The sequence below is a fragment of the Trichomycterus rosablanca genome, chromosome 6 (genome assembly GCF_030014385.1).
Source record: "Trichomycterus rosablanca isolate fTriRos1 chromosome 6, fTriRos1.hap1, whole genome shotgun sequence".
NCBI classification, from domain to species: domain Eukaryota; kingdom Metazoa; phylum Chordata; class Actinopteri; order Siluriformes; family Trichomycteridae; genus Trichomycterus; species Trichomycterus rosablanca.
Window position 1 is genome coordinate 16,181,103 of NC_085993.1, and position 26,480 is coordinate 16,207,582.

Below are 26,480 nucleotides of genomic sequence, written 5' to 3' on the forward strand. Positions count from 1 at the left end.
GGACCTGAATTGCCAGTTGTCTGCATGCCTCAATTGCAGAAGTGTGTGTGCATGTGTATCAGCAAGCCAACCACATAAATAAGAAGTTAACAAGCACTGTACTTTTTTATTTTTTTATTTATTATCCTATAGCTTTAAAAGACTTTTAAACATATGAAAAGAAAACAATCCCCAAAGCCTAAGCACTATTTAATAAAAAACTAACCTATTTAGAGAAAGTTCAGGACATCTGTTTGAAAACCATACACCAGAATTGTATCATTATTTACAAATCCCATTAAATTACAACATAAATTAGAACATATTTACATTCAGGGCGAGATAGGTGGAAACAGCATTTCTAGTACATTTTATCTAAATAAAATATAGGTATAAAAACTGTATTTACAGAAAACGTATAATACAACACAAAACACACACATGCACACGCCTGTCTGATCTTCTCTGTCTCTAACTGATTTGGATAAAATTATTAAACAGATTAGAAGTAATTATTAAAATTGTTCTTATTGGATGGACATGTCAGGTCAAGCTGAAAGAAGACAAAATAAAAACACCTTGCATTTAGCCCAAATTGTCAAATAGCAAATGCTTCAGTGCCTTTAGGGTGTGGCTGTCATGGTTTAGATTCTTTCAAAATCATGCTAACCTCGCTGTATTATTTAATTAATTATTGCTGTATTACTGTATTTTCTCTCTTTTTTTCCATTAACTCCTCTCACCCATATTCCAATAGTTCCACATGCCATGTGCTATGATTGGCTAGTACTCTCAAGCTGACCGAACATTCAACAAATCATTTGTGTTACTACAGCATACGTGAAAAAACACTAGTGTCTGCGTTCATTTTTAAACGCAACCTGTATTTAGACACACGATACTGGAGAGGAGAAAAATATTTCACATGAAGAGCAATGTTTGACGCTGCGGCTAGTCTAAACCGTACACATTATTACAGAAACTGATGCAGGACGTCCTGTTTGAAACAGCTGTAATGGTTTTTCTTTATTCTGTGGTAACAGATCATATTTAACTGCATGGATTTGTTCAAACCATTAAAATGGCAATAATGAGGGCAAATAAACAACTACCGTGCTCCTTTTTATATGTACTTATTTGGCATAAGAATAAAGACATCCAAAATACTAATCCATGCTTACAATACTCCCACAGGCTAAAGTACAATAACACTGCGTCCATAAGTAAAGCAAGAGCTACACATTCTCTTGAAGTGGCTCACCTGTCTTTTGCATATTCTCTAGATTGTCAGCACCAAGAAAGCATCACCAAAAACGTAGTGCTTCTTCTTCAAAGAAAAAAAAACAACAACAAAAAGTAAAATATCCACATATATTCTTGAAATGGTATCTGGTAAAAAAAAAAAAAAAGCTTCTGGCTCGTGCTTGTGCCTACAGGAGTTGACATTAACTGAAAAATTGACATTAATCAGTGTCAACCACTCAGAAGAGCATTCTGGAAGTGTTCTGGAAGAACATGATAAGAAGCAAGGGGCACTGAGCTATGAGCAGTGTCCATCAAAAAGTATCAAGCCATTAATAACTGCGATGGCAAAAATGTGATGTGAGATCTTGTCCATGGAACAGTGGAGGCTCCAAAGTCTTAAAGTAGGCTCTTTCTCACTTCCTGTGCTTGTCCATTTTGTCCATAGTTTTGCTGCCTCCCTCTGAGGAACCCTGTGAGGAGTCTCCACCTGCGTTCAGGTACATTTTGTCCACCTGCTTGAGAGCCTCGTTGAGGTAGTTCTGCAGCGAGGTCATGGCGGCGCAGATGGCCGGCGAGCCAAAACCATGTGTGATGAGGCTGAAGTGGGTCAAGCAGTTCTGGATGCCCGGCTCTAGGATGGGTACCGGTCGTGTGTTGCCAAGTGGAGAACGGTCCTGAGTTAAGAGGTCTGTGAACTCCTTGCAGATTTGCCTTTGTGAGGAAATGACAGGTATAATTTAAAAGGAAGTTAACAAGCACTGTATTTTTTATTTTTTTATTTATTTCCTATAGCTTTGAAAGGCTTTTAAACATATGAAAAGAAAACAATCCCCAAAGCCTAAGCACTAATGAATAAAAAACTAACCTATTTAGAGAAAGTTCAGGACATCTGTTTGAAAACCATACACCAGAATTGTATCATTATTTACAAATCCCATTAAATTACAACATAAATTAGAACATATTTACATTCAGGGCGAGATAGGTGGAAACAGCATTTCTAGTACATTTTATCTAAATAAAATATAGGTATAAAAACTGTATTTACAGAAAACGTATAATACAACACAAAACACACACATGCACACACACGCCTGTCTGATCTTCTCTGACTAACTGATTTGGATAAAATTATTAAACAGATTAGAAGTAATTATAACAATTGGATAACAGTAAAACTAAGAAAAGTAACTAAACACAAATTTGCAATAACAAGAATGCACGTACATGCAAACACACCAAAATACGTTTACATTTATTCACTCATCAATTTTTTACAAACCACTTCATCCTGATCATGATTGCGGTGGGTTCGGTGCAAAACAGATGCACATTTTGTACGGTGCCAATCTACTGTTATGGCAAAACACACTAACCCATTTCTTTACCTATGACTGGGAGAAATTTAAAGCAACCAATCCACCTTCTATGAGTGTTCGGGCATTTGAAGCACCAAGTTACCAAGGTACACAAAGGAAAGCCCAAGGAGAACAGGCAAAACTCCTTACAGTGAAAGACCAAAGCCAAGGGTCAAACCCAGACCCCCCAGGACCAACGTTTATATATATTTGTTTTAAAATATGTGATGCCCTTCCTGAGGCAACCCTCCTTATTTTTATCCAGGCTTGGTACAGGCGCTGACAGCATACTGGCTCACTAAAGTACCCCTTCAAATGGCTAGGTTATTCGTACATCCCCCCCAAGACTTAGACAATCATGTCCTTGCAACTGCCCAACTGCCTGATAACACCACTGAGATTCGCACCCCGGATCTCAGAGGTAGTGGGCTTGCATGTTTTACGTACAGTGTATCACGAAAGTGAGTACACCCCTCACATTTCTGCAAATATTTCATTATATCTTTTCATGGGACAACACTATAGACATGAAACTCGGATATAACTTAGAGTAGTCAGTGTACAGCTTGTATAGCAGTGTAGATTTACTGTCTTCTGAAAATAACTCAACACACAGCCATTAATGTCTAAATAGCTGGCAACATAAGTGAGTACACCCCACAGTGAACATGTCCAAATTGTGCCCAAATGTGTCGTTGTCCCTCCCTGGTGCCATGTGTCAAGGTCCCAGGTGTAAATGGGGAGCAGGGCTGTTAAATTTGGTGTTTTGGGTACAATTCTCTCATACTGGCCACTGGATATTCAACATGGCACCTCATGGCAAAGAACTCTCTGAGGATGTGAGAAATAGAATTGTTGCTCTCCACAAAGATGGCCTGGGCTATAAGAAGATTGATAACACCCTGAAACTGAGCTACAGCATGGTGGCCAAGGTCATACAGCGGTTTTCCAGGACAGGTTCCACTCGGAACAGGCTTCGCCAGGGTCGACCAAAGAAGTTGAGTCCACGTGTTCGGCGTCATATCCAGAGGTTGGCTTTAAAAAATAGACACATGAGTGCTGCCAGCATTGCTGCAGAGGTTGAAGACGTGGGAGGTCAGCCTGTCAGTGCTCAGACCATACGCCGCACACTGCATCAACTCGGTCTGCATGGTCGTCATCCCAGAAGGAAGCTGACGCACAAGAAAGCCAGCAAACAGTTTGCTGAAGACAAGCAGTCCAAGAACATGGATTACTGGAATGCCCTGTGGTCTGACGAGACCAAGATAAACTTGTTTGGCTCAGATGGTGTCCAGCATGTGTGGCGGCGCCCTGGTGAGAAGTACCAAGACAACTGTATCTTGCCTACAGTCAAGCATGGTGGTGGTAGCATCATGGTCTTGGGCTGCATGAGTGTTGCTGGCACTGGGGAGCTGCAGTTCATTGAGGGAACATGAATTCCAACATGTACTGTGACATTCTGAAACAGAGCATGATCCCCTCCCTTCGAAAACTGGGCCTCATGGCAGTTTTCCAACAGGATAACGACCCCAAACACAACCTCCAAGATGACAACTGCCTTGCTGAGGAAGCTGAAGGTAAAGGTGATGGACTAAACCCAATTGAGCACCTGTGGCGCATCCTCAAGTGGAAGGTGGAGGAGTTTAAGGTGTCTAACATCCACCAGCTCCGTGATGTCATCACGGAGGAGTGGAAGAGGATTCCAGTAGCAACCTGTGCAGCTCTGGTGAATTCCATGCCCAGGAGAGTTAAGGCAGTGATAATAATGGTGGTCACACAAAATATTGACACTTTAGGCACAATTTGGACATGTTCACTGTGGGGTGTACTCACTTATGTTGCCAGCTATTTAGACATTAATGGCTGTGTGTTGAGTTATTTTCAGAAGACAGTAAATCTACACTGCTATACAAGTTGTACACTGACTACTCTAAGTTATATCCAAGTTTCATGTCTATAGTGTTGTCCCATGAAAAGATATAATAAAATATTTGCAGAAATGTGAGGGGTGTACTCACTTTCGTGATACACTGTATGTGCTACCTGAGCACCCGAATAAGAGTGTAAATATAGTAGAACTATATCATATCAAATTATATTTAATATTAAAATCTTAATATACTTCTTGATTATTATTTTTAGATTTCTAAAAATATAAATTAGGTTTGTGAATGGAATATCAGATTGAGCAGATCACATTGGCTTTTTTTCCATTACTACATGCAGAGTATCTGCTTTTGTTGTTAGAATTTTCATAAAGTTGTACTGTGTTTTTAACATTGTCAGGGGTGGTAGTGGTATTTGCAGTGAAAAAGAAGGTAAGGGCTTGTATAAATGCTTCAGTTGTTTGAGTGACTTTGCCCAAAAGCGATACCCTAAAACAGCAGTGCTAAAAAGCTAAACATTTTGAAGTTATGAAGGCGATTAAAGTATGTCATATGCTAAAAGGTAAAGTACTGTAACTCACTTGGCAGCTAGGAGCATGTTCTTGCGCGAGTTGATCTCGTTGCGTTCGACATGTGGACGTCCTAGATATTCGGCAACAGCCTTTGCAGGAAACTCTGTCTCACAGACATAACCAAAGTCCCGGGCCAGGTGTACAGCCTCACCTGTAGACATGAATCACACACAGGTGAGTCAAATGTAAATGATTCATATGTTTAAACTAATATTACTCGCACTGCAACCTAAGAGTTCCCCAATAAACCGATGAACCAGATAGCATGAAGGAGTCATTCCCACAGTCTGAGTGACTGTGTGTGTGTGCGTGCCTGTGTGTGTGTGTGTGTGTGCACGTTAAGACAGATATGGTCACACTGTATGCCTTTAATGTTCTTATTTACATAGCTAAAGGCATGAAACAATCTCAGAGTCTCGGACAAAAGACCCAACAGAGGTTCTTATTGATAGAGCAGTCTTGATGATTAAGGTCAGTGTCTCCTCTCGGCTAGCAAACACATGACAACAAGTCCCGATTCAGTCTGCGCGCTTGCTAAATAACACAGCCTTCCAGTCATGTTCCTGCTTCAGTCCAATTAGCAGCAAGAACAGCACTGTTATGGAAAAGAAAAATAATTCCATATAGCTGTGGGCACTGTTACACATGATCCATGTATTAAGATCTCGGTGACTCATCCCTCGAATATACTGCTCCAAAAGGTAATTCTGAAGATAAAATGTCATGAAATCAAAGCCTCTGTTACTGCATGCCCTCAAGTTTTATTTGTACTGTGAAACAGTGGAAAAAATGCCAGGTTAGCAATTGAAGCAAGAGGAGAATTACTTGAGGTGGCTAAGCCAGTACTTGTCATTGTCTGAAATGATAGATAGCTTTAATGTTGAAGATCCTGTGGAATGTATAGGCCTGTGTTTTATGAGTCATTTCTTGCTCTTCAGGTTTTAAGCAGCTGCTTGCTAACTTCAAAATGTCAACTGGAATGTTCTTTCAGGTGGTGCAACCCCATTTTCTTTAGGCTTAAAAGCTAGACTGCTTTTTTAATAAAAGTTTTCAGAATTTAGAAATGCAATCGTGTGAAGAATTAACTGGCATTTTGACTTAAGTTGTGTTTTTTTTTAAATGCTACACTATAGAACGTCCAAATATATTTGGACACCTTTTCAGCTATAACAACAGCCACTCCTCTGAGAAGGCTTCTCACAATACTTTGAAGTATGTCTGTGGGAATTTGGGCCCATTTGATCAAAAGAGCATTTGGACACCTCTGGTTAAAGACCATGTTCTGTTAATTTGTAAATTAAAATAAGTAAGACAAGGAGCAAACTCAAATACTGTTTTCTTCTTGTAAAATTTCAGTCAGTTGCTAAACTTCACATATTGGAAGTCCAACATAAATAACATAATAGAAAAAAAGCATAAAATAATAAAAGTGTGTAGTGCATTCAGCAAATCTACAAAAATAGCACAGTAAAATTAGAATTTTGTCATTTTCACTAGGAGTCAAATTCCCAGCTTTGGAATAAGGCTGCATATACACTACATCTAAAATAAAAATGTTGGCTAATATCTGTCATGTCCCCGTGGGCAATGCATTTCACGCTTATACTTAAGAATGAAAACACTCCAGGCATTGTTTTTTAGTAAACTGATTTCTGCTGAAACTTAAATGTTCTGCTAAATCAAATGTTGACTGAGTTTAAATGCTGAACAATATAAAATACAGACAATGTTTAAAAGAATGTTATATATAAGTGCTTATTATATTTTCCATTAAAAGTAACGTGTTTGCATTGAAGATTTAAAGATGGTATGATTATTTTGACAGATTTGCATCAATATGACCACAGAGAACGAATGTACACTAGTTTGTAAAGTTTTAAAGTCAAAATCTGACCATGTTTCCATTGTGCTTTAAAGAATAGACCTGAATTTTGTAATAAAGCAGGTTTCAACTACCTTCTACTAGAGCTGTTAGCAAAGTCACATTAGCTGCCTTTCTGCGACCTGCCGGCAAGTTAAGTCCAATCTTGTCCAGCTTTTCTCTGAGCGATCTTCCTCCGTTCTTTGACTTAGCCCTGTGTTATAAAGCAAATCATATATGAGCTCTCCACACTGAATTAACCACAAGCTTTTTGAAGCAGAGTTTGTCAAGCAAAAAAATAAACTGTGCTAAATATGCTAAATAAGTGACAAGAAAGAACCTACAAGTGTGGGGATAATGAAAGACAGTTTCAGAACTTTAACAGAGCTATATAACAGTGAGAATACACACATACGTTCACATTCCCCACTTCATTGAGCTGCATTAGTTTTCTGCATGACTGGACTTGGAGGTTTGGTGTTGCTCTGGCAAGTAAAAGATCTTCATTGAGGAATAGTAACTTAATTCTGCTCCCCTGCTCAACACAATCCCTTTATGACCTACTTAATAATGTCTCTGAGTGAGATTTTGTGCATGTAACACACATCTATTGATTAGGCATGAAGCTTCAGTAAGGCCTTTCCCATCCCTTATTCCCTCAAAGGTGTAAGATCAACTGCCAGCTACAAGTTAAATGTATTTAATAAAAATTCTTGCATCATTATTTCGCTTCTAGTATATTTCTTTTAAACACACTGTCACAAAATATTACAGTATCATCGAATATTTGACATAATAACAATTTGATTCTTTATCTTAGATTTTTCAGAACTGCAGAGAATGTTTTTATATATACTTTATAACATTATATTTAAACCGCTTTGTTTGCATTTAATTTAATCCACCGAAAACACTGGGCACAAGGTAGCATTACCCTGGACAGGGCTCCAATCTTGTCAAAATATAGGTAGCAATATAGGTAGCAAAAACAGATTCTATTCCAATACCAAAAATGCCTCTGCTCTAGGAGAACAAAAATAGGATCTGAGAAGTGTCACTTTATGAAGCAGATCAACTTATTTTTTACAATGTGTACAGTTTGTTGGGGGTTGCAAACCAGCCATTAATTTCAGGTCTGAAGAAGAAATGGCCACATTACTGGCAACTGAAACAGAATAATTCAAACCTACCTACCTACCAACCAAACAAAACATTCTTTGAATAGCAATTCTATGAACTATGTGGTTATGGTTAAAGTGATAATTATGGTTATTGTGATTATAACTGAAATTCTGATTGTTTATCTTGATTATTTAGCCTTGAGGCATGTATTCTTGCTGCTATTTAGATCTTTATAATACCACTACTATTCAACACAACCAGTAACACCAAATAACACTTCTGGAATGATAAATATAAAGCTGATTTAAATTAGAATACATTAATACATTTAAATTTTAGCACAACTAAAGAGAAAATTAAAAGTCAAGTGTGTGATTTAACACACAAGGGTCAATACACTGTGACATTAGCCAATGAAATGAAATTAAGCATATTAATATCAATGTTGATTATGTTTATGTTCAGAAAGACCAGCATCCCATTGAATAATATACTGGTTTACAAAGCAGAAATTAAACTTTGTAAAACTTTACATGCATTATTAAGCTTCACCATCTGATTTTGCAATGGCTCAGTGGTAGAATGGGTAAACTGTAATTTTGGGGACGGTTCCTAAACACATTTTTTTGACAATAGCCCATTGATTTTAAACATCAACAGTTTTTATTAAATTGCTTTACTATGTAGATTTCATATTTATGTTTATGCAAGAATGTCTCACCTGCGTAGTACCCCTCCAAGCAGGGAGGCATTGAGACACTCCGGAGGCGACAGGCGTCTCTGGACCTCGGCTACAGTCACTTTGTATTTGGAAGTAGAGCTAAGCAAAGAGAGGCGCCCAGGGACCGAACAGAAGACTTCTGTGGGATTAGACACCATACCCAGCAGCGACTCCTTCTGGAAAGGAACACCCAACAGGTTTCCCTTAGGAAGAGTCACTGGACGAGAGATAAAGAGACAATCAATGTTTACTCAAAATGTTTCACAATGCAGTATTTGCAGAAAATGGCCTTGGTATCTGGATTTGAAAAGAATTCTTTTGGGGTTATTCAGGGTACGTCAACCATGGATGTTAAACTGTTGAGCAGCTTGCCTTCATACATCTGTTTTCTCTTCATTAATTCAGACCAGGAACTGGGTCTGATCGCTTGCTGTTTTTGTAAACTAAACAAAGCCAGCAGTTGAAAAATTCTTTTCTTTGTAAATAAAGAAAAAAAAAACACATTTTACTATTGACAATACAGTCAATACCCTTGCAGTAAAAAAGTAAGCCTTTACAGGCACCTCCACTTAAGTAAGCCTTACAAGCAAGCACCTCCACTAGCAATGCGCATATATAGATAAAGAAACTTACATTCTTCACCAAATAACATGTAATAAGAAGGTATGTTAATGCTATGGAGTGAAAGTACACTAGTTCAACCAGTACCCTTAAAACAACAGCCTCCTCTGTCCTCCAGATAAACACCAGAGGAACAGGCAATACTGGTGGCCCTCCCAACCATTTAAAACAAGTGAAAACAAATAATGCCTAAAACAAGACAAATCTTTAGAATATATTAAATGTTAGTGCTTATGTTAAGTAATGCAGATAAAGCGTATGGTTTTATAATATGCATAATTTAGAAAAGCTATACGTAATGTAAATGTTTTGCCTCAACTTCCATGGTCTATTCGGTTCAAATCAGAGGTAGACAATATGGCAAAGTGTCTTAGTGTGGGTTATTTACATAACAATACATTTTCTAATAGTTACACATTCCCTAACAAAGCCTGAAAAGAGGGTAAACAAGTATTAAGAATGTTAAACTGTATAACTAAGTTGTGCCCTGAATCCCCTTAAACCTAGAAAGAAAATATTTTTGCCTGGTGCAGTTGGAAGAATCAAACAGTGAAGATTCAGTATTAAAATAAAACTGCATAATCACAGGTAGCCAGTTGTATATTGGTCTGTTAAAGTGTGTTAATGTAACTATAATGTAATATGTTTATTGGTAACACATATATAGTATTATATTTGTTCCATTAATAATTTATATATTTTAATTTTTATCACTGTTTTATCCTGATCATGGTCATCTGGGTCTAGTTTCTCTGGAATCACTGGGCGCAATACAGCAACAAACCCAGGACAAGACGCCAATCCATTCTGGGGCCTCAGGCTAGCGTACTTTAGTGTTGCGCCACCCGAGCATTGCTCCAGTATATTTAATTCATATCATTGGCACTATTGTTTGTTTGTGCAAAATGCAGTTAAAAGGCTTTGATTTGTCTCCAGGAACGTAGAAACGAAGTAAAAAGTTAAATACCTTTATATGGCACTTGCTTTGCAATGCTGTCTAACAGTATCAACTTCAGCCTTTAATATAACAGGAATTTGTAACAATTAAGTAAAACTGTAAGCAAAAACATAACATTGAGGTATGTACTACGTATCGCTTTGTTGAGTAAAATCAAACGGATGTGTTGTTCTATGTCCTCAAATAAAGTGCCCCACCACCTCTTCTGGTTTTGTCTTTACTCCTTATAGAGTAGTCCTACGCCCATGTCAATTTCAGCAGGGGGTCATGGCTTCTGTTGTAAAGCATTCTGTTGTAAACCAAAACTGAAGAGCATTCTTTATTCTTTCACTGCCACAATCACTCATTATACTAATGTTGATGAAAGGTGTGGTCTGCATTTGCAAAAAAAGCAAGTGGTCAGGGATTTGTATTTCAAATAAACAACCAACATAGCCTTGCTGTCAGAGCAGCTAAGTACCCAGTAACAATCATTTATACTGTTAAGTCACAATTCAGCAGCATGTAAGCCTGACTCGTTCTATGCCTGCACCAAACTAGTAGTTAGTTACCTGATAGTAATATGAATTACAGTAAATATTATATCATGTCTACACAAGTGTCAGAAAAAATGTCAATCATCACACCAGGCTGTTTTCTACTCATCAAATTTTTATACCATGTACAATGCTGTAGCTTAGGCTTGTGCATCATCTGATATGTATTTATAAAAGAATCTGACTTGTTCAATTTAGTCTTTTCACTAGATTTTAATCACAGATTATTACTGTCAGAAAAGACAGACATAATAACATGATGGATTTTTTTCACAACCCGGTCTATTCTGTGTCTAAGCTGAAAATTTGGCAAGAACTTATTTGGATGATAAATGTGAATCAAAACTGTTACTGATGTAAACCATAATAAGAGCACACTCTACCACAAAGTCATCACTGCTGTAATCAAGTCTTTAAAAATATTGCTGCAAATATGCCTGTCAAAAATGTCCCAAGAGATGAAAGACTTATTGACTTAAACATATGGCTGATCTGTCAAATCTGGTTAAACTGTAAATTCCACTGTACAATTTAGAAATATCAAATCTTTACTCAGCTCTAAAGGCAATTCCTGTGAAATATGCTAGCTGAATAAAACGGCCACCTATGCACTTATCTGGATTAATCTAATGTAAATGACTACAAGACACATCAAGATCCTCACTAAAAGAAACAACCCTGAATTTACTTGTATTTATACATGTGCATTTCAACATTAGAGCCAAAAATGAGTGAACTGAAAAACAAAATTGTGTTGATGTGGTGTTTGCTTTATGAAAAACGATGTACATATTTTTATCACCTACAACAAAGTTAGCACATTTTAGCATACATTTACATTTATGGCATTTAGCAGACGCTTTTATTCAAATTGTGACTGAGCACAATGCAAGCAATCGAGGATTAAGAGTCTTGTTCAACCAATCCAACCTTCTGATCACTAGTCCATAACCTTAACCACTGCAACTTTAAGACAGATTTGCTCACATCTACCTTTTAAGCAAACATAATCCTAAATTATTTACTCTCATTTACTCCAAGACCTCCAGTCTTTACCACTCAAAAACAGTTCAGCTCACAACAAACGACTGTTCAAACAGTGTTCATCTCAGACGTGCCCCACCCCAATAACAGCCGTTTTACATTTTTCACATTTTGCGTGAGTATGATGAGGTTCTAAACTCTGACAGCCCTCAATTCATGTCAGTTCACAAAGGCAAAAAGAATTGAGCTTAGACAACAAAATGGCCTAGATTTTTTTTTCTTTTCCAGCCATCAGAGCATTCCTCAACTTGTTAACCTGTGTGCCATTTTGGGAGGATTCCTGCTCCTGACTTTCCATTCAGGCTGAATAAGAACTACAATGCAGTGAGGATAAAACCTGGATTAGGTAAATGGAGCACATGGCCAAGAGGATTAGCGTTAAAGTTTGAATTAGAGCTTCCTTAACTCCTTTTATTCACACTCCTGTTGCGCAATACATCCAAGCTATGTGTATAGCATTTCGCATATGTGACGTTACTGTATGTGCAGTTTTTGTCATATTAATCTTATTAGTAGTAAAATCTTATTACAATTTACGAACCAATACAAAAGTTTGTAGACGACTGCAACATGTTAACATGGTTTCAGAACTTCTATTCAAACTCCAGTGCTATTTTAGTAATTTAATCCATATCTGCAGGAAAACTCCAACAGTTCGCTATAGTAAATAATTTCGCACTTATTGGAACAATCACATTTAAACCAAGAATAAGACTTAAACTTACCTTTTTTGATGACTGTCTGATCTGCTATTCCAATACTTGGATCATCCACATGCTGGAAAAATACATAACATTAAAATGATGACGAGTCTATGATAGGTGATAGATACATACAATTGCATCTAAGCAGTTAATCATGCACATGTCTTATTGCTCACTTCTAAAAGAACAAAAAAACACTCACTTGGACATCGTCTAGTCCTTGCCCCATTTCATGCATTCCCAGGTTTTCGCCCATTGCTGACTCAAGTCCATGGATATGTGAAGGCAGCAAATCCTGCCGTCTAAAGCTATCCCTCCTCAAGCTAGACGATCCACCCTCCAAGCCCAGAATCTGAGAGGCAAGTCCGCTGCGGCCGTGTGGCCCAATGCCGTCTTGGTTGTGACGGCTGTGCCATGGCTGCTGCTGATTAGATGTCGGTGACTGGTGGATAGAGTTGATGTTAAATGGGTCGCTGAGGTGAGAGTAGGGGTCACTCGACTGGGTGTAGGGAAGAGGTTGGTATGGAGGAGGGAAGTACGGTGGTTGAAAATCAGAGCCGGTCGGGTGTGACAAAGAAGGTGGCGGACTGTACAGAGGCTGGCTAACCACTGGATGGTGCGGTAAGCGGGGGTTTCCATTACTGCTGCCATCATGCCTCTCCTGCTGAAATACAGAGCATGTTTTGTCAACGTCAACAGTCAGAAAAACTTTTAGCAAATAAATAGTAAATGTGTGCACTGAAGTTTTGAACATCTTAAAGTTCTTAAAGCTACATTTAATTTTGAGTACTTAAGGCCAGTTTGGAACATTTGTAGCCTGTAATGGTTGAATGCACAGTTGTAAGTTAATTATTAAAGCTGCAGTACATAACGTTTGCTGCTGGGATGAAAGAAGCAGCATTATTGTAGTAAACAGATAGAAAAAACGTTAAGACATAATGTTCCTGTGCTGATGTGAGTCAACCTAAAATTAATGCAAAGGCTGCACTATCAGGTTGAGTCAAGTTTTTCAGACATGTGTGTCATACATCATTAACAAGTGATAGCACAAACTTGAATGTTTATTGAGGTGTCAACATTATATTAATCTGTACGGAAGTTGAGTTGTGCTGCAGACTTTTTCCTATTCTGTATGATATATTCCAATAAGTTACATTCTTAAGCACTAGCTGAGTGAATGCTTACAGCTTAATATAGCTGTTGTTTTAATGTTCCATATTATTCCATATTAAAACAACATCACTTTTGTAATTTTCTAAAATGAGATGCAATTTCTTTTCCTGTTATTTTAAGTCTTAAATAAGCAACTGCACAAGGTGGGTCTTCTTGGGTTTCGCCCATAAAAAAACTTTTTAATGTGTACCTTAAATGTATTGGTTTAGACATGGGTTACACTGGATTTAGTGCAAATATTTAGGATTTTATTTAGAAGTTTAAATAACACTATACTTCTTTTGATTTAAGTAAATAATAAAACTGTGCAACACTAGAATGTGTGGCCTGAAATCTGTACAGCGTCAAATAATATATGTAAAAAAGTAAGAGAGATGTTTCTAATGTAAACACCTATTCATTCACATGAAGGGCTTTTGCATATTTTCTAAAGAAAATGTATTACTCGTTTACATGGAAAAGTTGAATAATAAATCAAATATATATTAAGTTTTTTTTTTATATGCAGTCATTATTTGGGGCCAAGTTTTAATAATTTTAAATAAATAAATATTTTGAAAAATAAATAATAATAATAATGTTATTATAATGATAATAGTGTTTAAATGTTATTCTATGTATATTATGGAAAGATCACCAATACAAAATATACAGTGTAAAGCAAACAGTCAAAATAATCAAGACTAAGACTGGATAAATATAAAATACTACAAAATGTAAACGGGTTTATTTGTGTAAGACTGATAATAAACATTTAATAGTATCATAGACATAGTGTAAGAGATTAAACAGATCAAACAGAACCGCATGGCGCAAATCATGTAACAGCCGCTGAACTGCTTATGACAAATATTCCATTTACAGTGCATTACAGTCCATTTACAATTCTAATAAAAGTTCGTAGATGTTTGAGATTGAACGCATGTCCAAATAAATCTGCAACACTGATGGTAGTATTGTATAATCTGCATTTCCAAAGAGTCAAAACTAAAAGTCCTGTATGGAACACAGGTGGTGTGTACAGAACTTAATACGAGTATGTAGGAATCCCATTCATGGAACATTCCATCCTGGATTCTTTCCTACTCCAATTTAATGTTTAAATGTGAGCAAGCTGGCGCGGATAGGTGAAAAAGCAAAAGAAACACTAGTTTTTAATAGTATTGATTTGTTTGCTTTAATTATTGTGATATTATTAATAAGAGCTGAAACACAATGACTCAAGTAACTAAAGCGCCCGGAGCACTGTACTAAACACGGTTACTTCTATGCTGAGCTATTTTGTCATATTACACAGATTTGAACTTGATCCTGCAAAGCGCTCGGCTTTCAAAGAGCACTGAAACACACAAGTCTGAAGTAAAATGAAATGTGAAACACGTATCGAGAGTAAGTTTTAAACTGTTTGTACGAATTGATATTAAACATAGGCAGGTTAGCCAGGTTATCAGGTTCATCTGAGCTGCGAGTGAACACGCGACGCTGCGCGAGAGCAACTTTTCGACTTGACTTACCTCACAGTCGTCCTCGTACTTCACGTTGTCTGCTAACTTCCACAACATTCTCTGGCTAAAATTTCACCTCAAACGCGAAAACTTGCTCCAAAAGCCACTTGTCGCTTACAGTTAAATCCACACAGCAGCACTGAGTGTTGGTGTAGAAATGCATCAACTCTGCACACCGTGCCGTCGAGTTTCCAGATACAGGGGTTAGTTAACCAGCCGTGAGGAGGCACAGCACCGTATAAACAGTGTAAATACACCCAGCAACTCCCAACACAGGACCGTCAAAGACGTAACGTTGCCGGTGGGAAAAAATATAATATTTGTATATATGTAACCTAGTTATATTTAAGGTAGAAACTCAGTAATGTTAGCTTAAGAAAGTTAGCTTCCTCTGACGGACGAAGCTCTGTCCTGTGCTCGACTCGCCGATACTCCTCCAAGCATCGCTACTATATTTGCATAGCCACAGCGGAGGGGCGGGAACTTTGAAGGCGATTGGTTGGTAAAGAAACAACGAACCAATCAGCACACTGTCCGCCTATTCACGAGCAGAGGGCTGTTTATACATAAGTTCCATTTTAATAATTTACACAGTTATATATTCCTTAAACCTTACTTGTGTTAATCATCATTATAAATTGTGCAACTATTTTTAAGTTAAGATAATTATATTATTATTATTATTATTATCATTGTTGTTGTTACTATTGTTGTTGCTAGTGATTTTATTTTATTACTATTATTTATCAAATAATAATAAGTATAATAAATAATTTACTCCAATAGTTACAATATTTACCCTGAACCTTCTTCACCTCTGTTTGAGTACCCCGAGCTTAAAACTCGATCTGCATTCGCTTAACCACTAAGCGCCAAAGATCCTTTCTCTAATCTTAATTACAGTTTTTTGGTGGAGCTGCTCTTCTGCGGCCTACGTAGCTGCATTAGGCTGTTTTCGTAAACAAAGCCGCAGAATGTCAGACAACCAACGTGTTTAAATGAACTCTTTAATCGAGGATTAAACCTTAAGCAGAGTCGTCGTCTGTTTCTAAACACTGTAAAAAATACATTAATTTAAATGCATGCATTTCGTAGTAGTACTTACAGATTTACTCTTACAGTTAGTTTAGAGATTGTTATAGGTTTATAGATTCATTATCGAAAGCTGCTTTTTTATTTAATTAAATGTATTTATTTATTATTATTGTTTTATTTTTAACCAGGCTAGCAAATAAAAAAAGTAACCTGGCAAAAACAAAGCTCAGGTATGCGTACTTGTGTGAATAGACTTTTTGACTTTTTCTTAAAATAAATATTAATTATGAATTAAATCCTACGTGTTTACGTTTATATTTTAGAAGCTACATCACTTGGATGCTAACGAGTTCAATTTTACGAACTAACAATAGGTTTCAGCAATAAACGCTTGGTAGTCTAATATAATTACTATATTACTTTAATTGTCATTGTTTTTGTGCCTTTTTGTTATTTATTTTAATAGATGAATTTTTACTATTTAACAGTAAAACAGTTACTTACTCAGCAAAGACGTTTTTATATTTAAATGTTGACTTTGTAAAATTAACATTTGCACACCTTAAGATTTGCAAAATATTAACTACGCTTTATTAATAATAATAATAATAATTTATTAACAATAAAAATTATTAATTATACTTTAACATGGCATATACTATTTTCTTTTAGGTATTTGGCTATATAATAATCACAGTATGTATTATTTGCAGTAATTACACAATTCCAGGTGCTTATGTTTATGACTAATATGACTAAATCTGCTAATGCAGATCTGGAAATTAAATCATATGTCCATTCATAAATATTTAAATACACAGTAAATGAGGCTTAATTTACCTGTCTTTACCCTAGCTATACAGTATCACATCCTTTTTATTTCTTGATTTGATCCTTCTTATTTCTGGGTTTGATCCCAGCCTAATTATAGATGTAATTTTAATCAAAACGCCTGAATCCAAGGATAATTTAATTTAAGGTGAATCGGACGTTTGCATCCGGGAATGCATATTTAATCCTGACTCATTACAGATAATTACAGCAATATATTTAACTACTAACTTTTATCATTATATTTGGTGTACTTATATTACATATTTGATATACGCATTTTTAATACGCATCTCATGTTTTTATATTATTATTATTATTATTATTATTATTATTACTGTCGTAAAGTGAGTAAAAGAGTCTCACTGATCAGAACGAGTAGGCGCTGACCCACATCAGCAAAATGATGCTCTAGATAATCAATAAAATCAGTACCAGAAATAAAAACTAGGCTTGGGAATGGCCTGTATATACAGACCAATACAAGAGTAACTTCATCTATTACAAAAGACAAACTTACCCGCCAGTCCAGCCTGTCTAATAACGACATCTGCATTGGTAGCTGTAGTACAGTCCTTTGAGAGAAAGAGAGAATGCCTCAGATCACAAGTGCGCGCTATCGCTCACTACTACACCTGGCCACCGAGCGTCCGTGGTGCGCATGCGCGGAATCCTGCACCACCTGAGCGGACAGCGCAAAGGCGACGGACCGAGCTAATTGGTCCACATGAGGAATGCAGTGGCTCATTTACATCAGAGGAGACACGTGTCCACAGTGCACTGACCGTAAAAATACCAAGTCTTTAAAAACTGTTACATTCAAATCACATGACTTAGTTTGAATTCAGGAGGTTTACATCATCAGTACTGATCATGTGCTTAGTGCTGCAGGACCAGTGAATTAAACACACATTGTAACTCGAGATTCTAGCAAAAGTAAAACAGCTGATTCCAAATAGCCGATTCTAAAGAAAAATGAAGCAAAACCACACTACAGATGGATGGCTTGGTCTCAAACTGTATGCAGCTGTTTTGCTGATTGATTTGTCCACTGAACACATTTTTAGTAAACAGTCTAGTGCTTTATTTGACATGTCCAGGGCAGTAGATCTTGCTATGAGTCAAACCATGACTGAAATTTGAGGGAGTGCAACACAATTCCAAGTCACCTGTTCCAACACAAAACCAGCACACAACGTTGTGTTAAGGTTGTGTATTATTATTATTATTATTATTATTATTATTATTATTATTATTATTATTTGTGTGTTTATTATCAAATCAAAGTTTATTTGTCACATACATAGTCGTACACAGTACAACTGGCAATGAAATGCGCTTGTGACTGCTCGACCACATTAGTAATTCCAAAATATTTTAATGTTTTAAAATTTAAAAAGTGTAGAAAAATTACAATTGAAATTGAAAAAAAAAAAAAACTTATAATATAATTTAAAAAATAGAAGCAATTTAAAGTAAACCAAATGTGCAAAAGTGACAAAAGAAGTTGTGCAAGAACTGAACATAATACAGAACATAACATACAGTATATTGTGTAACATAATGCTATGAGAGTTGTGATTATTATGTACAAATGCAAATCTATATACATGTACAGATATGTAAGCATATATGTATATATATATTAAGCAGTTTAATGTCTTATTGTTCTCTGAAATGAAAGCACAGAACAAAAAACAATTAAAAAAAAGAAATCATGGAATCAATCAAAAGACCTACATTTCTAAATGTTACGATGGTCTGTCTCTTTTTTATTGTTAATTGCCTTTTTCTTGCCATTTTTATAGCAACACAATACTTTCTGCAGTACAATACTGTTCATATAATCCTCACAAAGGTATGTTACCACAGTGTGTTCCAACACTACTTTTATGCAGACAGAGGGGGTTGTAAGTAATCAAGAAAAGTTGGAACAACTGTAGGAATTGGTAGCACCAACTTTCAAGGCTTGATCAACCTCCATTGCTGCAGAACAGCTTTAAGTTGTTAACCCATTCCTTGTTCCCTGAAAAAGGCCTGTATGTATAATTCTGAAATGTATATTATTTTTCAGTTTTGGGTAACCTTACCTTTTTAACCTCTGGCAGTTCAGCACTCACCTTGAACCATTTCAAGGTATTCATTGGACTTGAACTGCTTAAGTTTCAATATAAAAACGGGAAAAATTGGGGTGTTCTAAAACTTTTGACCGGTAGTATATACTGTATATATATACATCCATATACATGGGTATCTATCTATAATTTATATCTATCTATAATTTAGTGTATATTTAGTTCTGATTGCTATTTTGGTTGAATTTTGTTGAATTTATTTATCCCAGGTAAGTAAAAAGCTATAAAATCTGTGAACGTAATAAATGTAAAAGTATGATTTTAAACATGTAATGTTATAGATAACACATGACTTTATTAAGAAATCAAACTTTAACAACATTTTTCAACATTAGTTAACTAGAGTTTGTGACTAAAGGTAGGAAACGATCTTCTATTTATCTATGTACCTGTTTTTATTTACATGTTCTTGTAATGTTAGACAAAAATGTACATTTATTTCGTTTTTAACTTGATTAATTAATAGAAGAACATTGCAGATCGCAAAATGAATAATAAATATCAAGTTTTTGGACGGTCACTGTGTAAGGTTGCAGAACAATAATCAATGCGATGACGTCGACAATCATTAATATGCTTGGAGCATAAAGAAATAACATAAGGAAAATAAAAAATAATAAAAAATAAAAATAACTAATTTTAACTAACTAATAATTTATAATATCCATAAATTCTACGTGTACTGATCATCGACATACACAGTCGTATGTATAGCCAAATATTGTGACATTGTGGGTTTTAAAGTATTTATTCTTGTAGTGAAGATTTAAACTCAAATAGTTGGAGTCAATAATGAATTAAATAGCCTATTTAAAATATATGGAGTACTAGCCTATGTATTCACAGTTTACATTTAGACATCTACACAGTATAACATACAAAGTCTACAAAATATACTCTTATATATAAAGATTATACAATTATACAAGTATGAATTAAGGTAGGGTTTTTATACCAAGTATTTACCAATTTCTACCAAGTTCTGACTCATAATAAAACTTAACACTGAGTTGCACGACGGTAAAACAGCTAATCATCATTGCCTGGTGCTTACAACATAAAATAACAATAATCAGCCCCCAGGTGAAGTAATATTGGAAATGTTGCGGTCTAACGAAGACTTTTGTTACTGTGCTGTTACTTTAGTTTTAACTGTTGAAAAGGAACCTCTAATTTTTCACCATGTTAAACATGAATTCTGTAATATTAGGTTTATAGCTAAGCCCAAACGTTTTAGCTAAGTAGTTTCAGCATAAACATCAACATGAGATAGACCTACAACAAAAATGTAAGCATTAGATAATTTAATTGATAAAATTCTGGCAAAAAACCCGTTAAACGATAGCATATAGTAGCTTCAACACTTAGTATTCACTAAATGTGGTTAAAGTCGTTGTTGAGATGGTGTTCTGTTACAGGACTCAGTAATGCTAGCTTATTAACACTCAGTACTGTGCTGCCACCGTCTGGTTACTTACAGTTGGGCAAGAAGAAAAACAGACTCGGACGTTACAAACGGGTTTGCGTAAACTGGCCATTTTAAACCTTCAAAATACACGATAACACTTAATCATAATTATAACATTATTCATTTAATGTCTGCTTTACCACCACTTTATCCTGGTCAAGGTCGCGGTGGGTCCAATTCACTGGCCGAAAGGACACGTGACCAGTCCATCACAGGGCAAACACACACACACTCGTACCTATAGGGCAGTTTTAGTAGCTCCAGTTAACCTGACTGTGAGAGGAAACCGAACTCCCGGACGAAACCCAGGCAGACACGGGGAGAACATGCAAACTACACACAAGAAAAAATCTAGTCAACTTAACCTGGGAATGTTCCTATCCCAGCTTTTCAATGGGCTCAAGGCACACAGTAACACCCTGGATGGGTCAATTCACACTCCTATAGGGCAATTCAGTGTCTCCAATTAACTTGACCATGTTTTTGGACTGTGTGAGGAAACCGGAGCTCCCAGAGGAAACCCACAGGGAGAACATGCAAACTCCACACAGAAAGGACCCGGACCGCCCCACCTGGGGGATCAAACCCAGGACCTTCTTGCTGTGAGGCGACAGTGCTACCCCCCGAGCCACTGTGCCACCACAGTAATATGTTAAATCATAAGAATAGCATAAGACACGTCACATGTACAGTAAATCCTCATTAAACTATCAGTATCCATGAATATGTATAAACATAATCAAATAGGAAACACTCCCAAATCCTTCTACTATCCAAAAAGACTTGGGTCAAAAAGTTCTTTGCACAGTTGTAAGGGACATGTATGACATAAAGTTGTGGAATTATGATTTCTGCATCTGTTCTTTTTCTGATGAATTCGAACACATCCATGTCAGTAAAAAGTCTTTGTATACGTTAATGAGATATACAATACAAATATTGTAGATGGATATAAATTGTGATGTAAAAATGAGACCAAGAACTTTTTCCATCTTGAATGTAACCCTATAATCTGTGCAATTTAATAAAAAATCAAACCTTATTTATTTATTTATTTACTCATATTATTTGTATTTTTTTATTGGGGGTAATAAAATGAATACAATACTGTGGTGGCATAAATATGCACACCCTTAAACTAACACTTTGTTAAAGCACCTTTTGATTTTATGACAGCAATTAGTCATTCAGGTCTGGGCTCTGGCTGGGCTATTCCAAAACTTTGATCCTCCTCAGGTGAAGCCATTCTTTTGTTGGTGTGGAGGTATGCTCGGGGTCATTGTCTTTAGCAGAAGCCTGAAGGTTTTGTGCTCAACTGACTGATTTTTGGAACTGTATATAAGTCTCTCCACCTTGACCAAAGCCCCAGTTCCAGCTGAAGATAAAAACATCCTCAAAGCATAATGCTGCCACCACCATACTTCACTGTGGGTTTAGTGTTCTTTTAGTGATGTGCAGTGTTGTGTTTGCTCCAAACATACCTTTCGGAATTATGGCCAAAAAGTCTTGGTCTCATCAGACGATAACACACTTCTCACATGCTTTTGGAAGACTTAATGTCAATTTTTGCAAAATGTAGCCAGGCTTGGATTTCTTTTCCTGCCATCCTACCACACAGCCCAGACATATGAAGAATTTGGGAAATTGTTGTCAAATGTAGTACATAACCAATAATCAGAAATTCCCGCAGCCCTATTAATGTTGCTGTAGGCCCCTTGGCTGCCTTCCAGACTGGTTTTCTTTATGTCTTTTTACATTTTGCAGGGACACCCAGTTCTTGGTTATATTACTATCGTGTTTCCCCGAAAATAAGACATCCCCTGAAAATAAGACCTAGTAGAGGTTTTGCTGAATTGCTAAATATAAGGCCTCCCCCGAAAGTAAGACCTAGCAAAGTTTTTGTTTGGACCGTACGCTGTCCCTGCTGTGCTGTACGAGTGTGCTCCCCCTGGTGGTCGGAAGCTGCAATACCGTCCCTGCTGTACAAGTGGCTCAGTATATATAGTATATATACAGTATACCTGTATATACTGTATATACAGTATATAATAAATGTTCATTTTTTTTGTTCAACAATAAATGTGAATTCTTCTTCATGGTAAAATAAGACATCCCCTGAAAATAAGTCCTAGCGCATCTTTGGGAGCAAAAATTTATATAAGACACTGTCTTATTTTCGGGGTTATTGTGCCAAAGATTCCTTTGATACGTTGTAAGCTCTGATTACACCCACTGGATGGAGCCACAATCATTACAATGGGACAGCCAATGAGAAAATTCGGAAACCAGGATAATCTGTACAATTTATTGCCTGAAAAAAAACAAAAAACAATAGAACAGTGGTCACCACTAGAAAAGAAATTTTATTTTCGTGATTTACCACTGCTTTATTCAGGATTGGTATAAAGACCATTAGCAATGCTGATGACATTGTATTATTTGACCGAAACAGCAAGGTTTTTCAAATACTTTAAACAATTATTTGATGTAATTTATATTTGCACACACTAACAAATAATTAGCCGAAATAGTGTTGTTCACATGTAAAAAGCTAATTAGTTTCTTTATTGCCCTATTTACATTTTTTAAAGTTTAAGAACCTGGACTACTAGTTGCTGGGTCCAGTCCCACCACAGCCTAGCTACCACTGTTTGTTTGTTTATTAGGATTTTAACGTCATGTTTCACACTTTGATTACATTCATGACAGTAACGGTAGTTACTCATTACACAAGATTCATCAGTTCACAAGGTTATATCGAACACAGTCATGGACACATTTAGTGTCTCCAATTTATCTTAATTGCATGTCTTTGGACGGAAATCGGAGCACCCGGAGGAAACCCACAGACACAGGGAGAACATGCAAACTCCACACAGAAAGGAAACGGACCACCCCAGCTGGGAATCGAACCCAGGACCTTCTTGCTGTGAGGCGACAGTGCTATTCACTTAGCCACCGTGCCACCCTAGCTGCCATTGTTGAGTCCCAAATACACATGTGATTTGGGGAGAAAATAATAAACAAAATCTGCTATTTACCTTCAATGTAAATGCTAATAACTCAAAAATGCCACTTGGAAGATTTATTAATTTGACCCATTAAAAATAAATGAATGGGAGAATCTATACAATTAGAAGTAGGTAAAAAGTATACTTATTTTATTACTTGATGTTTAGGGTAATTTAAAGTTTTGAAACCAAACTACAACCAAATAGAACAGTTCACTAAACAAGGCAAACTGGTATCTATAAACAGAAAAATATTAATGAACAGTTGACACATTTAAACACTCATGATGTTTTATTATACAGTAACAATAACATAATAAAAGGTAAATAATAAAGTCAATGATACATGTACTAAGGCTACAGGTTTTGTCTGACAAATATCGCACCTAGTGAAATAAAACAAAGGAAAATGCTTTGCAAAAAAGATTTTTAGAGGAAGGATGTATTATTATGACAAACCCAATTACTTAATTAGATTAAACATTCATTAACACACAAGCTTAAAATGCAACCAATAATGAGCTTAAAAGAAATAAAGCTCTGTAAGAAAATGAAGAGAAAGTGTTCTTCACCACTAGAAGGCGCTTCCTCCACCCTAAAAAAAGTAGATCTCAGAAGTGGTAGGGGGTGTGGGTGACCCAGTTGGACATCTGGTCTTTGGTGCGCTTGGCAGAGCTGTGAGAAGTGAAGAGAGATTTGTAGGCTTCGGACTTCTCTTCCATTTTCTGGATGGATCTTTTAGTCCCAGACACAGCACTGGGTTTCACTGTTTTAGAAGAGCCAGATGGTCCTGGAGCTATTCAAAAGATAAAGAACTACATGAGTACAGAAATACTAAGTGGAATTAAAGTAAAAGCTTTAGTACAATTGTTTTTAATACTGAGGCAAAAAAAAAAAATCTATGTAGGTTGATGTTTATATTTTCACCCTAAAATTGTCCACAAGATCGTATAAATGACTCCAAGGTGTTAGCATTTTGTACATCAGTGAAGGTCAAAATGAAGGCACTTGGGTGGTGCAGCGGTCTAACGTGCTAGCACATCACTGTGGAGTGCTCGAACTCGCGAGTTCTGAACTCAGCAGAGCCATCAACCTGGCCAGACATTTACATGTACACAAATAAATAAAAATGATAAATAAATAAATAAAAAAGTGAATAAAAATTAGTGGTGCCCTGTGATAAACTGGCAATCTGTAGGGCGTATTGAGCCCAGGATTTTGAATGGACCTGCAATGATACTGATCAGGATAATGATGTTGGTTTTGCTGCACAGTGCAAATACATTTTAAAAGTAAAACTGCTTAAAGTTTAACAAAACATATATTAATTAATTTACTGTCTGTTCTTCCACCCCTTTTTCCAGGTCAGGGTCCGATTCACTGGGCGAGAGTCAGGAAAAACGCAGACAGGTCGCCAATGAATCACATGGCGCACACACACACCTTCACTTTATTTACAGCCATTTCTACTAGCTCTAATTGGCCCAGAGCACCCAAAAAAAAACCATGAACACAGAAAGAACGTGCAAACTCCATGCAGAAAGATCACTAGGACTGAAACTGAACCCAGGCCCTTCTTGCTGTGAGGTTTCACCCTTTAACATCTCTTTTTTTTTTTTCTTCAACCACTAGCAGAAAAAATAATAGAAGCACTAATTTCAGTGCCCAGATGTTTTTTGTTGTCACAAAATTGTCTTTCCTTTAGAGTCTGACTCTGTTATTAGTCTCCCCTGATAAAGTCACCCTCTGGTTTAAAAAAAGCCATGATTTTAAAATGAACTTAGCTGTAGAATTATTGGCCACCTTAGTAGGGATGGATTAGTTAGTTAGTTAGTTAGTGTTTAGTTTTTAACGCCATGTCTGCCCTTTGGGCCATGTTCATGGCAGAAAAGGTTGTGATCTGTCTTATTTACTTATTTCATTTGACTTCGAGGAGTTATGTCTGTTGTCTATGTATGTTCATTTATATGTATTGCTTCAGTTTTGTTATAGAAGGGATGGATCAAAATGGTCATACAAAACCTTTCATTAAAGTACCCTATAATTTTAATAAAACAGTGGCCTATAAAACAAACTACTTACAAACTTATGCATTACTGCCTGAGGTATAATTAAGGTTGATTATTAAATAATCAACATGAGGAAAATTACAAAATACACAAAATCAGACAGTTTCTGAATCAGGCTATGAAAATACCTACACCATGAGAAACCCTTGTTGTATTTATTATTTATTAATTAGGATTTTAACATCACGTTTTACACTTTGGTTACATTCATGACAGAAACGGTAGCTACTCGTTACACAAGGTTCATCAGTTTACAAGTTTAATGTTAAACACAGTCATGGACAATTTTGTATCTCTGATTCACCTCACTTGCATGTCTTTGGACTGTAGGAGGAAATCATAGCTCCCGGAGGAAACCCACACAGACACGGAGAGAACATACAAACTCCACACAGAAAGGACCTGGGGATCGAACCCAGGACCTTATTGCTGTGAGGCGACAGTGCTACCCACTGAGACCCTAGTTGTAATGATATACAAGAGAAGGCACCCACACACATTACAGTTAAAGATCCAGATTATTCCTAGAATCACAATTTTGCAGAAAACTGAAGCAAGACCTTGTTGTTTGAAAATGCTACTAAGTCTGAGTGGAACCAGGAACCATGGTCAAATCAGACAAAAATAAAGCTGTTTTTTTTAAACC

At 36.4% G+C, this 26,480-nt stretch overlaps 2 protein-coding genes across 8 annotated transcripts in view; both read right to left on the reverse strand.

The window, feature by feature from the left end:
- Window positions 1-1,637: 1,637 nt before the first annotated feature.
- Window positions 1,638-17,701, reverse strand: tfap2c (transcription factor AP-2 gamma (activating enhancer binding protein 2 gamma)). Of its 7 annotated transcripts, XM_062996654.1 has the most exons (9): window positions 15,295-15,342; window positions 12,810-13,268; window positions 12,629-12,680; window positions 11,895-11,902; window positions 9,465-9,477; window positions 8,745-8,994; window positions 6,997-7,115; window positions 5,050-5,191; window positions 1,638-1,935 (listed from the first exon to the last, which is right to left on the reverse strand). In XM_062996654.1, the coding sequence occupies exons 1-9, from the start codon at window positions 15,340-15,342 to the stop codon at window positions 1,638-1,640; spliced, it is 1,389 nt and encodes a 462-aa protein (XP_062852724.1). The 7 variants fall into 7 exon arrangements, with proteins under 7 accessions (XP_062852724.1, XP_062852728.1, XP_062852727.1 ...); XM_062996658.1 differs by lacking the exons at window positions 9,465-9,477; window positions 11,895-11,902 and adding an exon at window positions 9,152-9,163 and having other exon boundaries at window positions 8,745-8,961; window positions 12,810-13,265; XM_062996657.1 differs by lacking the exons at window positions 9,465-9,477; window positions 11,895-11,902 and adding an exon at window positions 10,989-11,004 and having other exon boundaries at window positions 8,745-8,947; window positions 12,619-12,680.
- Window positions 17,702-24,038: 6,337 nt separating this feature from the next.
- Window positions 24,039-26,480, reverse strand: part of rtf2 (replication termination factor 2) — a 55,454-nt gene continuing 53,012 nt past the window's right edge. Inside the window, exon 9 of the mRNA XM_062996662.1 lies at window positions 24,039-24,561. Coding sequence (XP_062852732.1) covers window positions 24,377-24,561 — 185 coding nt within the window. The 3' untranslated portion in view covers window positions 24,039-24,376. The remainder of the gene's footprint in view (window positions 24,562-26,480) is intronic.